This window comes from Cyprinus carpio, chromosome A13 (genome assembly GCF_018340385.1).
Source record: "Cyprinus carpio isolate SPL01 chromosome A13, ASM1834038v1, whole genome shotgun sequence".
In the NCBI taxonomy this organism is placed as follows: domain Eukaryota; kingdom Metazoa; phylum Chordata; class Actinopteri; order Cypriniformes; family Cyprinidae; genus Cyprinus; species Cyprinus carpio.
The window spans coordinates 20,647,692-20,662,609 of NC_056584.1; the positions used below are offsets into that span (position 1 = coordinate 20,647,692).

The 14,918-nt window shown below is 37.9% G+C and overlaps 1 protein-coding gene across 2 annotated transcripts; it reads right to left on the reverse strand.

Moving 5' to 3' along the window:
• Window positions 1-485: 485 nt before the first annotated feature.
• On the reverse strand, window positions 486-13,540 carry LOC109056386 (mitogen-activated protein kinase kinase kinase 9-like). 2 transcript variants are annotated; one of them, XR_006161543.1, is made up of 12 exons: window positions 12,832-13,540; window positions 11,100-11,513; window positions 9,737-9,917; window positions 7,901-8,049; window positions 7,024-7,199; window positions 6,392-6,632; window positions 5,970-6,092; window positions 5,743-5,866; window positions 5,548-5,660; window positions 3,521-4,237; window positions 2,173-2,280; window positions 1,706-1,848 (listed from the first exon to the last, which is right to left on the reverse strand). XR_006161543.1 is itself a non-coding variant. In XM_042769284.1 (11 exons), exons 1-11 carry the CDS (start codon window positions 13,208-13,210, stop codon window positions 1,466-1,468), a joined length of 3,000 nt encoding a protein of 999 aa, XP_042625218.1. In that variant the 5' UTR covers window positions 13,211-13,535; the 3' UTR covers window positions 486-1,465. The 2 variants fall into 2 exon arrangements, 1 of the variants encoding a protein (XP_042625218.1); XM_042769284.1 differs by lacking the exon at window positions 2,173-2,280 and having other exon boundaries at window positions 486-1,848; window positions 12,832-13,535.
• Window positions 13,541-14,918: the final 1,378 nt, after the last annotated feature.

Here is a 14,918-nt window from a genome sequence, read left to right on the forward strand (position 1 = left end):
TGTTAGACACCACACTGCAAAAAAACTATATTCTTTCTCAGTATATTTGTCTTGTTTCCCAGTATAAATATCTAAACATTCTTAAATAAAGATAAAAAAAAATTTAGAAGCAAAAAGACAAAATGTATTGAATTTATGCTTAAACCAAGAAAAAATGGCATGCCATAAGAGTAAGAACATTAACTTGTTTTCCCTTTAAAGCAACTGTAGTTATGTTTTTTTTTTACTTTGAAATATCAGTTTCAAAATCATTCTGGAGGTACACTGACTTCTAGTCATGGCCTAATGGTTAGAGAGTTTGACTGCTAACCCTAAGGTTGTGGGTTTGAGTCTTGGGCCAGCAATACCATGACTGAGGTGCCCTTGAGCAAGGCACTGAACCCCCAACTGCTCCCCGGGTGCCATTGCTTAAATGGCTGCCCACTGCTCCGGGTGTGTGTTCACTGCTGTGTGTGTGCACTTGGATGGGTTAAATGCAGAGCACAAATTCTGAGTATGGGTCACCATACTTGGCTGTATGTCACGTCACTAATTAGGCAAATGGCTACTGTTTCTTTCCCACGCTCCCCCCAAATGTTTGTTTTAAGTTTAGTGAGAGGGTATGAAATTCCGTGAAAAGGACGGATTGCTATAAGGCAACAACAAATTCACAAGTACAGCTATTATATTTACGACAGTGAACTCTATTTACTAAACTGTAGGGGGCTCAAAAATAAACAAAGCTAAATACAGTCACTTTAAATTATTATTTTTCTTAATCCATTGGCACATTAGGCAGATTTTTTTCTTGTTTTAAGCATAAAGTCACAGAATTCTGATTAATTTTTCCATTTTTTACTCTTTTAAAAGAGAACTTAAAATCTTAAGTCCTTTTTGATTTCCAATAAATGTATCTTGATTTAAGAATGTTTAGATATTTGAACTGGAAAACGAGACAAAAATACAGAGGAAGAAAATGAGGAGTGTATATGTGTGTTGAAAACCTGTAATATTGAACTGAATATTGAATAGTTTAGACCAGAACAGCATCTGGATTATGCAAAACCAACCACCTTTGGTTAATGCAGGGTAATTAATCAGTATCACTAAGATCAGTTCTTAACATAATGAATAGTTATATACCCTTCTGAAAAAGCAAAACAAAAAAAACATTTCAAACCAGGCCAAGTTGGTTTGCTGGTCTCAGCTGGTCTTCTAGTCCACTCAAGTTGGTCTGTTGGCTGGTTTAAGAGGGGTTTTGGGCACTTGGGCAACCAGCTGACCACCCAGCTAGCTTGAGACTGTCTTAAACCAGCTAAGACCAGCTTAAATCTTAACTTTGCTAAGGTAAACAAACCATCTTAGTCTGGTTTAAGCAGGGTTTTTTTTTCTCCAGGGTATCCAGAATTCCCCTTTGCATTGACTTGATAGTCTAAGTGCTACATCTGAAACCAAGTAGGTTTAAATTTATGAGTGAGGGGTGAAATCAGGAGCAAAACCCTGGTTGGACTCTGCAAGGGGAGTCTCTGGGATCTGACGAGAGAGGCTGTGTCCCATTGCTGTATTGTCCTTTATCCTGTTGGTCCAAAAGGCTGTTGTTCACCCAAAGGGAACAGGGGGTTGGTGGTTCCACTGGTGTAGGCAGGACAGCCACACCACCTCCGGTTTCGGTGCTAGACATGTGGGTGGGAGATTCACCCCACAGGAATCCACAGCGAGCTCGAGGACAGGGGCGGGGCCTAGCCAGGATGTCCAGAGTCTTGGGACGCTCAGGTTGGAAGCGCCAACGTGGTGTAGGTGGGAAGATGAAATTTGGATCAGGAAGTCTGGGCACCTCTGAGGGGTCCTCACTTGAGTTCCACAGAGTCACTGCACAAATAATATTTAAGACTGTTTATTAAATTTAACACTGCATTACAAACGGCACAAAATAAAAACAAATTATAGCTATGAACTGAATCAATTTCTGTAAAAGGAATTCAAACCAATGGTTGTTGTGTTATTTAATGGGTTGTTGTGTTCATTTAAAGGGGACATCGGATGCAAAATTCACTTTTACATGTTGTTTGCATACAAATGTGTCTTATCAGTGTTTGTACACAACCACCCTACAATGATAAAAATCCATTCACTTCTCTTTTTTTAATCCCCAAAAAACCTAAACAGTCTCAATTATCAAGCCATCCGTCATACCGTCTTACTGCTCAGGCCCCACCCAGGACTGCTAACGATCCCGTATTTGTATATTTCCGCCCATCAGTCAGTTGTACGCTATCCGCCATTTTCTCCATGCTCGAGCAGCTGTAGCAACAATAAAGGTCTCGTAAGCAATGCAGGAGTTTTGTAGTTGAATGTAAGTATGAACATAAGAGTCTTAATTTTCTCCCGACATCAGAGCCACTGAGGATGTAGTGGATTAGTTTTGTTTTTGATGGTAATGCTCAAGGATGGATCAGTACCCACTGTTCGTGATCCAGCTGCACCTCCAAAAGAAGTAAGTCTCACACTTTATATTTTTTATGATTATTTGCAAATCGCCATTCCTCTTCCATGGAAGAGAGGGGTGGGGTGAGAAGTAGCTCATTATCATTTAAAGAGACATGCACCGAAACGGGTCGCTGTGAACAGAGCTGTTTTTTACAAGGTAAAAACTGTGGTATTTTTACACGATCATTTAGGAATTTTAAACAAAGTATGTTGCAGACATTTCATGAAGACCCTAAACAATCATACGAATTTGTGGAAAACGGGCATCCGATGTCCCCTTTAAAGGGAAGGGAATATCTAGTTTAAAACACAAGTTATCTCTAAATGTACTCTTTGTAGTCATGTTGGTTTTTACGTGGTTTTACAAAACTTTTATACAATTTTTAAGAAACGTTTCAATTTAAGGACACAATGTAGTTTACATATGAAATTAAAAGTATTATTTTTTACCTATTTACACATTATATATATATATATTATATATATATATATATATATATATATATATATATATATACACACCAATTTTAATAATATTATTATACATATTATTTATACTTTATTTTATTATTTATAACTGAAATTATTTACACCAAATTATATTCATATATTACATTTTTATTTTTTTATAATATATGAAAATTAATGAATCTAATTTTAAAAGACTTGTGATTTTGAAACAGTCAAAGTTCTCTCTAAAATATAATTATTTGTTTTCTGTATGTTTGGTATGTTGGTTACCGTTGCACCACACGATTTTGACAAATATTTGAAAAAAAAAAAAAACGTGACCAATATTATTTTTAAAATATTAATTTAAGAATATTTTAATATGAATAAACAATAAAGTTGCATTATAATTTTTTTCTGAATAAATATTAATAAAAGATGATGCCAGACTACCTAATAAGATTTTTTTTTTAAGAATGGCATTCTTTTATTGAGGCTTTTTCTTTATTATATCAGAACAATACTACCCCTATTTTTAAATAAATATCCGGGCAAAAACATAAGCATCCTGTCATTGACCCAGAGGTTTGCATTCATTTCTCACCTGTTGTTTTGGAGGGTGTGGTAGAGGTGGGATTGTGGTTGTTATGGAGAGTCTTTATTGCGCCATCTGAAGGTGTACGATGAAGCCTGCAGGCCGCACTGGGCACAGAGGGCAAGTGTGTGGGTGTCAGAGACTGCCGAGGGTGGCGTTTAAAGCTCTCCAGATGGGTGTTGACCAGTGGGTTCAGTGGAGGTGGTGTCTGTCCATGGAGCAGAGCAGTGGGCATAGGTGGATGTAGCACAAGCAGCTCTTTACTGTTGGAGCGCAGGAGAGAACGTGTTGAGTTACAATCAGACACAGATGAATGAGACAGGAGAGTGAGGGACATGGGGAGAGGTGGAGGGCGACGAGGGCTTTCCCGTTTGAACAGTTTGTGTGTGGGTGGGCTAGCGCCACGACTTTGACCCCCAGTACGGTGAAACAGCCCTTCCCATCGCGGACGTACACTCTCTTCCACACGCACCAGGTCCAACAGATTTTGACCTAAACTGACAGCAGCCAGAGCCGCCCCGCAGCTCAGCAACACCAGTTCTGATCTACGGCTTCCACTGGGGCTCCGCCGTGTATAACTGGGGGAAACATCAGGAGCTATTCTAGTTATGCCACACTCCATGTCATAACTGTTCACAGTGGATCCATCCCTGTGGAACGGGATGCAGAGGTATGATTGGCCAGGGGAGTCAGCTGACTCTGATGAGAAGCAGCAGTCCTCATTTTCTACAGAGATGGGTGGGGGAGAAAGATTTCACAAAGTTGCACCATAACCAGCCTTCACATCTTGTCAGTTACATGATGAAGTTTTTTGATTTATGTCTCCTTTGTTGTTAATATTATAATGTAAAAATATGTGACATTTCTGTGACATTTCAACCTAGTTAGATGAGCTTAAACTGGTCTATTATTAGTGAGATGACAGAAATGTCAAAATAATGAAAACATTTCATCAGCATGATGCAATGATGCCAACATAATGTCAGCATCACAAATTTTCAATGTTACGTGATTGAAAGTATCCACTTAGGAGTCCATGGCGGTGTGACACACAGTTGGGCAACAATTGGAATTTGCCCTTGATCCACAGGTTGCAGAATCGGAATTTGAACTGGAATTACTTCAAGAGGAATTTACTGAATTGCAATAAATAAGTATTTAAAGAGTCAGATAGATAGATAGAATTTATATTTTCAGTTAATAAGTCCTAGTTTAGTACCATCACACAGTAATCAAAACAGATTTTATTTTTGCCATGCAGCATCACAAAATGTCTCCCCATTGTTTTTAAAGAACTTTATAAAACTAAATAAAGACATCATTATAGTTAATGAAAGAATAGTATTTTTCTGGAAATAACCCCATATGTTCTGCGCATAATAACATATTTATGGATAAAAATTTAATACTAAAGTATTACTAAAATTACTATTACCTACAATTACAGCAGGTATTGAATTTCTTTAACTTTCATTCCATTTAATTCTACTTCCTTAAATTCAAATTCTGCATCCTGGTGGCTACCTCAATTTAAATTTAGGAAATTAACTGTGATGTATATTGTAATGTAGATCCGAGAGATATGGATTATCAAAAATGAAAAATATGTAGGGCAGCTTTATCCATAGGTTGTAGATTGGATGATTTAAATGTGAGTTTGTTATTGATTGTAAGAAAGGGAGTTTAAGCAGACTAAATGATTGGAGATGTCCAGCATACATCACCAAAGAGAAGTCTGCTGTATTACCACAAGTTCCAGTTATGGCATTTTGGTTAAAAATTATGAGCTCACAAAAACTGTTAAAGACGTAACATATTTATGGATGAATCTTTAACAATAAGATCAATAAGATGCATTTAAAAAATTGACAGTGAATTTCCATTTCATGTCGACTTTTTAAAAATCGCAGTCAATTCAGTTCTCTCTCTATGTTTAGTCCAGTGCATCAGTATTATTGTGACTGCAAGGATGTAGTATAGGCAAAAATTCCAAATGGAGATTCCGAATGAAAAATCAAGTGTAATGTGATTGTTACCAGTCTCTGCCAGGCTGCACACGCCAGGAACAGCAGGACTGTGTCTGGGGGAACGTCGCAGGTTTGGAGCACTGCAGGAACGTTGCCGACTGCCCTCTTTAGGAGTGCTCAGACTGAGTGAGGAATACATGCTGTGATTGTATAAACATTTGGTGAAGGTTTATGCTTTGTTTAGAAACACACATAAAAGCACACCTCTCATCAGCGCTGTGTTCCCTTTGCGTTCTCCCTTTCTTGCGTGAAGTCTTCCTCTCCTCTTCTTCGTCATATTGGAATGCAGCATTATGACCCCAGGCTTGACCGCCCACCCCAGGGGTCACTGTCAGCATGAAGGATGTTCTATATTAGGAACCTGACCATATACAGACCCAAATATTCACAATAATATACACAAAATCAATCAGATGTATGAACACACTTACACTTAATTGCTCGGAGGCGTGGCAAAACAGAGGGGCTGTTTGGAGGAGTGGAGTTACTGCCCAGGAGACTCCACCTTCTGTCCAAAGAAGGAGAAGCTTGGACTGTAATCTTATGCTGGAAATCTGAACCATATACATACCATTATGTACACAAACATTCAAGATTACATAAACTTGCTTATAGGCAATCCCACAATGCACTGTGAAAATTTCAAAGATAACAAAGTGTGATAAATGCTTAAATGACTGTAATTTATTAAAGAGCAGCAAGGAGTATCAATAAAATAGTTCATTCTAATCAAAAATTTTACTATTTTACCAAATGTGAATCTAATAAAATCAAATGTGAGCTGAATCTTGTGTGCTTCACATGAGTAGTGCTATTTGTATGAATTCTTCATTTAATACTATTAAATACTTACCGGAAGGCAGGCTGATGCGGTTCCCATCAAGCAGTTTGAGTCGACTGCGCCGGAACTTTCCGTGACGGTTTTGAACTCGAGGTTTCTCTTGGTACAGCTGGTGAATGATGACATTGAGCTCTCGCTCCAGAATGTGAATTTCTCTCTCCGCCAGTTCCTGTTCCCGCCGCTGTAAAGCCTCTTCCTGGTTCTTCTGCTGTACAGCTGCACGACTCAGTTCTTCCTCCCAGGATCTCAACTCCTACAGCAAGAAAGAGAACTTGAGAGATCCATCTTACTCATCATTGTGCTCTATGTAGTGTGTATAATCTGGTAAATTCATCTGGCACACATCCATTTAGGAGTTTAAATATAATAAAACAGAAAACTATTGGTTTAAACTGTAAAAATATTTCCCAACATTTGTGCTTTTACTGTATTTGTGATCAAATAAAAAGCAAACCTTTTCAACCGCAAACTTTTGTTAAGTATATGTATTTTCATTTTTAAAATACAAAAGGTTTTCTTTGAGGCTTTGAGGCAAAGTGTTTGAATCAGTCAGTAGTACAATGTGTTTTTATAGCTTTATATATATATATATATAAAATTATATGGTATGTCCTTATTTAGACAGCTTTTGAGAACATGTAAACCTTCTCTTTGGCTCTGAGAAGGTCAAACATCTCCTGAACCTCCAGCTTCCAGTCATCCTGCAGGGATTGGAAGGATTCTGCCGGCATTTCAAAGAAGCCCGACTCCTCAATAGCCGTCAACTGGTCTAGAATACTGGTGAAGGGGGGTCGTGCATGAGGGTCCACATTCCAACAGTCTACAGCAGGCGAGAGAAACAAACACCACAGATAGACAGTCAGCTGAAAATAATGCCAGCTGAGCACTCAGAGGGACAATGAGCCTTCTATAGATTGTCTTCAAACTCATTCAATTAAAAAGAAAGTTCAAACAAAAAAGGAAATTCTGTCATCATTTACTATATGAATTTTCCCCCTCATAACACAAAATGGAGAATGCTCTGATTTATCACATTGCTTTCTATTTTACCACCTGTATTATTATGGAGGTTATCAGTAGATTTTATGGTAAAAAAACAGATATTGGCAGGTATAGGAATGTTAACAGTATTTTACATAACATAAATTGTAAAATATAAAGGCATACTGCAATACCAGAAACATCACAGTATTTTTATGTTAACCTTAAGAGCTAAATTACTTCTATTCAGTATTACTAAAGTATTTTAAAATATAATGTATATATATTTCATATAGTATTTTATGTTGTTTTATTTATTTTAAATTGTAAAATATACAGGCATCCCAATACTACAAACAATGTCACAGTACTTCTTATGGTGAATTTCTGGCAACCACAGCTGCCAGTGTTTGATACTTTTTATGTTATGATTTGTCATCTTTGGGGGGTGAGTAAATGATGGCATTATTTTAATTAAGCTACACACAGTTCTTAAGTTAAGAAATTACAGTTGAACTGTTGTATATGAGATTTTCGTGCCTTCCATCAGCCGGGCAAATGGCTGAGGACAGGTGGAGGGGATCGGCAGGGACAGTTTGTTCATGGCCACACCATAAGCTACCGCCAGACCATCAATGCCACGAAATGGCACCTCTCCTGTCAGCAGCTCCCACAGCAAAACTCCATAACTGAGAGAAAGAGACAGACAGACAGAGAGTTTGAAGTTTAAACAAGACTACTAACGTAACAAGCTGTCACCAACATTTTTTGTGCAAGGACTAGCAGAATCCTACAAAACTGCAACACTATAAAATGGATGACAGGTACTGTTCCAAAGTAAACAGAAAACCTTGTATTAAAATGTCAAAGTGTGTCTTTGTAGTGTCATATTCTTTCAAATGTATAATATGTGCTTCAGTGGCCAACTGGGCAAAAAAAAATTGCCTTGTTGACAGTCTGAAAGAATCCTGATAGAAAAGACAAAAAGACATGAGCAACTGTTTGGTACAAAAAACAAAACAACAAGTTTGGTACAGGCTAGCTATAAATGAACACTGAAAACACTATAAATGATAAATATTACTGTAGATTTCAAGTTACAGTAACAGTAAATCAAATGGAGTACAACCAGCTGTTTCTGCAGCCACACAGACACAACAAACACATCACACCTTGTTAATGTAGGTAGAGAACAAAGTATCCAAAGAACCACAGTGCTTTGACACGTATCGAGAAGTTTTCTATTTATATCTCTTTACTATCTATCCCTCCCCTTCTGTACTCTGTAATCAGGACTTGTGATGAGAAGCAAAATTCAGACACTAATAGCTAAGCACAGAACAGCACCAAAAAAACACAGACCAGCCTCAAAACTGGGCTAATGACACCATTTGTTTGTTACCATGGTAACCAAAACCTTCATTGAACACTGCCATCTGAGCCCTATAGTTTGACCAACAAAACTGTACTATGGCTGTACAATTTGTGCTACAACTGGTATGATTTTCTCCCATTATATATATATATATTTTTTTTCATATAGTATTTGTTTTTTTTTACAATTTGTATGTGTATGTATACACACACACACACACACACACACAGAGTTTACCTTAATATTACCTTATTAGAAAAGCATTTAGTATTTAGTAGTAGTACATATACATATATAATTATTTTTTATATATTTCTATTTAGCTTTAATTTTAGCACTCAAACCTGTTTTATTTCAGATAGTCATCAATGCAAAAAATTTAACTTTCATTTTTTTAGTTATTTTCAAGTTTTTAAAATATATCAAATATTTATTTACATTTAGTCATTTAGCTGATGCTTTTATCAAAAGCGACTTACAAATGAGGACAATGGAAGCAATCAAAATCAACAAAAGAGCAATGATATGCAAGTGCGTATCATTATATATAATAAATATATAAATATATAAATATATATATGTGTGTATATAGAAATATTTATATTTTATTTTATTTCAGCACTATTTTAATTAGCAAAAAAAAACAATCATAGTTTTAGTTAACTATAACAACATTTCTATTATTCTTAGATTAAGCAAATTATAGTAACTACAGACTAATCAAAAACGAAGCCTAATTTCATAATATGGATATTTCATAAACAATATAAGTTTTTGAAGTTTCCTGAATGGGCTAAAAGTTTATTTTAACCTGTTTTACTGCATTTCTGGATAATTTTCTCAACATAATTGTTTTTTTATTTGTTTGTTTGTTTATAAGGTTACACAGGGACAGTATGAGATGCTGAAGACTTGCCAAGATGGCTGCCATGTGGAATGACTTGCCTTTGGTGTAGCTAGGTCACAAACACACACACTCACACACATTTCTTGGTGCCCACCTCCAAACATCACTGCCCTTGGAGAAGGTCGAGGAGCGGATGACCTCAGGGGCCATCCAGGCGTACGTCCCCGCCGCGCTCATCTTGGTGGTCCGATGCCACTCCCGAGCCAAACCGAAATCTGTCACCTTCAGAGTCTTGTTGCACAGATCATCATTCTCCACACACTCCAGAATCAGAACTGTGGGGCAGAGTTAATGTCAATAATGAGGATTAAGTACATGACATAGAGATTACTATGGCTACAGCAAAAAATAAAAAAGTCATTGGTATTTGACAGACAGCTTTGTATAGGAGCTGTCCACCAGAGTGGTGCTGAATTGGTCAAAAGCCATCACTGTAACAACTTCACCAACTCTAAACCTCATTAGATACAGTATTGCATGAATGGACAAGTTCATGAATCAAATCCATTGATGGTTGGTTGAGTAGTTTAATATTAGATTTGCAGTTCAAATGCTTCTTTATGTACATCACAGCTTGGCTGTGACATTCTGTGTGTTTTTGTCTAAGTTTGCGTCGTTAAAATTAGCTGACTTTGTTTTTCCAGAATTCAACCAATGAAAAGCTTAGAGACTTATCTTTGAACTACAGCATCCAATTGTCAGCAAGGTCCTATTCTAAACATGTCCAAATGGCCTATGAGAGCCCAGGACATGCTTTGAGAGGCCAATCAAATGGCAGGGAGTGAAGGTGAGTGCAAATCCTCTGTAATACGCTTTGGGTTTATAGGATCCAATCAGACAAGTCAACTGCCAAACACAGGATTACAAACCACTTACACACTCAGAGAGCCAATACACCAGCCAAGCCCTCCAGCTACAAAAACACACACCAACACACACTGCTTCCATTCACAATACTTTACAATCCCCTGACACAAACAACCACATACATATGAAAAAAGCAGACAATAAAACTGCTCCATATTCCATGGGCTTTCAAATCGGGGGCAGCAAAGGGGTGATGGGGGAAAATTTGAGAAAAAAAAAAAAAGGATAATTGCAAAAATTATTTAAAAAAAAAGTTTTTAAAGTTATCATGTCAACTTAAGATATTAAATATATTATAAAATGTATTATTATATATTATATATTATATTTATTTATTATTATTTTATTAAATGTTTTTAAGGTTGTCAAAATTACCATGTTAACTTCAGATATTAATTATCTGAATATCTCAGAATTAAATGTTAAAAAAAATATTAATAATAATGAATTTGAGATTTTTTCTGTTTCATTCATTTTCCTTTTTAAACACTTATTGAAAGAGGGGCCCTAGAAAGGGGATTATAATAATTTGGGGCCCTTGGCATCAAAACTTTCAAAAACGCCTAGCATAAGGTCTAATAATGTCTTACTGTTGCAGGACTTGAGGTCTCTGTGGATGACTGGTACAATAGCCTGGCAATGCAGGTACAGCATGGCACGTGCGATCTGTACCGCCCAGTCCACCAGTGTGTGAGGAGGGATGCGTTTCCCAGCCAAGGCCCGGTTGAGTGGCCCACCACGGGCGTATTCCATCACTAGGCAGAGGTTGGGCTCCTGCAGACACACTCCCAGAAGGCCCATGATGTTGGGGTGTCTCAGCATGGCGAAGAGCTTGGCCTCCTGACGGACGCTCTCCAGTGTCTGCGACACATCCTCATCGGGGTCCCGTCGAGCGGCTTTCACCGCCACCTCCTTCCCTTTCCAAATGGCACGGTACACTTTTCCAAAACCTCCAACGCCGATCATTTCCTCCACCGCCAGCTCACTGAAATCTATCTGAAGAACTGAAGAGAAAGAGAGGATATAGGTTTAAAATACTGCCACAGATGTGTCCTGTTTACTTTAAATAATTACACTACCAGTTGAAAGTTTGGAATAGTTAATGTTTTTGAAAATTTTAATGCACATCAAGGCTAACAGTATTGTAAAAACAGTAATATTGTGAAATATTATTACAACTTCAAATAACTGTTTTCTATATTATATATTATAAAATGTAATTTATTCCATTACTCTAGTCTTCAGTGTCACATGATCTTACAGAATTCATTCAAATATGCTGATTTAGTGCTCATTTATTATTGAAGCTCAATTATTGATAATGGTTCTTACTATTATTAATAAGATTACTGTGGGTAAGAATGTTTATTTGAGAGGTTGAATTAAAAAGGGGCTGAGCATGAAAACAAACAGGAACTTATTATAATTTACGTGCCATTCATATGAATAACAGCTAACATGCCTGTTAAATTCAGGCAGAAAGAGACTGACATAAATCTGCAAAAGGCAGCTTCACATGGTGGGATATGTGCTTTAAAAATGATGGCTGACATGGGAAAATATGGAAAGCAGAAAACAAAGATGTGCGTGCGATCATCTCTCCTCAGCCACTGCGATGACGGTGTGTCTGGGCCACTGTGTCTCTTATTAATGTTGCAGTTGGCAAGAACCACATGATAAAAAGTAGGCCAGCATCCATTCAGGAAAAGCAGACGACCATCAGCAACACATGACATGCGACTGACAACACAAGGGCACTCAGATGATAACAGGCATGGTTTTCATTCAGAAAGGTAAGTCATTCAGGTTTGGAGTAAATAAGGGTAAGTGTAAAAGAATAAATGATGACAAAAATTACATTTTTAGGTGAACTTTTTCTTTAAGATTGTAGCTGTCTCTTGGAACATGACAGCTGTTATCTGGTAAACAATCACTGACTAACTATCAGCTGGTTTTTGGAAAACAAGTGCTGGTAAACCAGCTAAAGACCATCTTGGAACAGCCTGAAACCATGTCTGAGCTCGTTAGCTGGTCTTCGTTAGTCTCCTAGACTGGTCAGTTGACTGGATTTAGAGGGTTTTTGGGGACTGCTTAACTAGTAAGGTGGGAGACCATAGACATGCTGGAAGATCAGTAAACTATCTTAGATTGGTTAAGGTTTTTTTCCCTCAGTAACGTTAGATGGAGAACATGTGCAGCACGAGCTGTGTTAATGGGGTTATCGATTAGTGTGGGGCAAAACAACTAAACATAATACATAAAGCATGCTATGAAGGCTAATGTATATATGTTTATGTAGTACATAAATATAAGGTTACTCACAGTGTAACTGAGGCACCGAATAATCGCAACAGTCCTCCGGCGTGTCCCGAATCTTCTCCGAAATGCCGTTACTCACGTAGTTACTAGGGAAAATACCGACCTGGTCCTCGATCATACCTGTCCACCACCCCTCATCCCCGGACACCAGCGAGTCCTTGGACAACACCTCCACCCGATCCCCCTTCCGCAGACTGAGCTCATCCTCGGCGGTAGCTTCGTAATCGAACACGGCGGTCCAGTATCCGGCTCCGGACGGGGTCGCCGCCGCCGCAGGGCCAACCCCGAGGAGACGAGCTCCTGGCCAGGGCTCTGCGGATTCATCGCCGACTTTGCTGTCCGGGCTGCCGCTGCTGTTAAAGGGAATACTGAAAGCATCCATGCTGCCGATCCATAAGGGCGACCCGGCCCGGTTCAGCTCCTCACCTGACGCAGAACTCGAGACCGGGCGCAAAGCTGCAGCATAAGTAGCAATTAATCCGAGCAACCTCTCGCCTCAACGAGCTCTAGACCTGCACCCGCCTCATAAGGGACCGCTCCGGCTCGTTAAATGATCTTTCGGTCCAGAACATAAGGCACTTTTTGCTGTAATTGGCTACAACATTGTCCCGCACCCCTCATCCGCTCCTGAGCCAGCACTCTACCCTTCCCAGTCCCAGCACATGATTCCAGTGTTCACGTGTTTAACTGATTGCTGCGCTTTGATTGACGCAGTGGCGCATCAATCACTTCTCGCCTTTATATAAGACCCGCCCACTAAATCTCTATCACAGCAAATGCGGGAGAATCATTTCAGCACCACGGGGCTGGACAGCGCGCGGCCGCACTACAGTAGAAAAAGGTTGTGTTGAGCAGAAAGATCAATACATTTCTATTTAACATAGCAAATAGTCCAAAATACCGTAAGTAGCTTGTTTTAACACATTTTCTTTAAAAGGGACAAGGAGATCATCTTAAAAAACTAGATTGGGGTTAACTGTCACACATTTACACCAGTGAACAGCTTTCTGCATATAGCTCATTTGTATAGGCAAGACTGACCTTTTAGAGGCTTTAGGTATGTTTAAACAGGAAAATAATTTTGAAAAAAAAAATGTATTTTTTTTAAAGAAATAGCAACAAGAGTAAACCATGCAACAACAAAAAAATAAAAATAAAGAGAGAAAATAAAAATCACTTTTATCACACAAACATCAATTTATCATAAATTTATGATATTATAACAACTTTCCCCACCCTTGACTTATGAAAAATACAGTTTTTGCTAAGAAAGCTAAAGTCTGTGGTTAAAATTTACTTAATTATATATTAATTTACCTCAATTGTTACCCTACTAATATAGCAAGAATATGATTTTATGATCAAATAAGATACATTTGTAACTGTTGGTGACCATGTGGCACAATCTGATGAAAATACTTCAACCAGAAAAAATTTATCACAACTGATACTTTTTCAAATACATTTTTTTTTATTTTTCTGTTGACCAAAATAATTCAAAATAAATAAATCAGCGGACATAAATTAAGGTAAATTTCATGCATAATTCCCTGAAAATAAAACTTTTTTTTTTTTTTTTTTTTTTTGGTAAGAGAAGAGTAAAAAACTAAACAAAAAGAAAAACAACAATAGATGAATATAACCACCATCTGCTTCATCACCAGGCTGAAGAGGAGTGTGTTTGTGTGTGAGAGAGAGAGACTCAGACCCCTGATACATTTATAAGACTTGTGTGACTTCAAGGTTATAAGTGAAATCATCTGAAATCTCTTTTAAACCAGTTTACCTGCATCTAAACAACTGGAAATGTTAGCTGGCAGTAGAAAAGTTCAAAGCTGGTAGCTGCAGCTGACTTTCATGCTCAACCATCCTACTACATGAAGGCCCATCCCCATATTCATAATAACCCTCCCCAGTCATCAGTAGTGTTTCGTTAACTCAAGTGTGCATGTGTGAGTGCATAGATGTGTGTGATCTGATCCAGGCTGAGACAAAGTCCTAAACACTCTCAAGTTTGAGCCCAACTCTGAGCGTCACCATATGCCAAGTCAGCCAAAACTGGAAAAGAAGGTTTATAAGACTGCTACTTT

Excerpts from the sequence above, each read along its gene's own strand:
- LOC109056386 (XM_042769284.1), bottom strand. The coding sequence starts at position 13,210 with ATGGATGCTTTCAGTATTCCCTTTAACAGCAGCGGCAGCCCGGACAGC. Across the intron at positions 5,661-5,742 it reads GAACACAGCGCTGATGAGAG|TCTGAGCACTCCTAAAGAGG; the intron begins GTGTGCTTTTAT and ends TTCCTCACTCAG. Across the intron at positions 4,238-5,547 it reads GTGCAGCCTGGCAGAGACTG|AAAATGAGGACTGCTGCTTC; the intron begins GTAACAATCACA and ends CCATCTCTGTAG.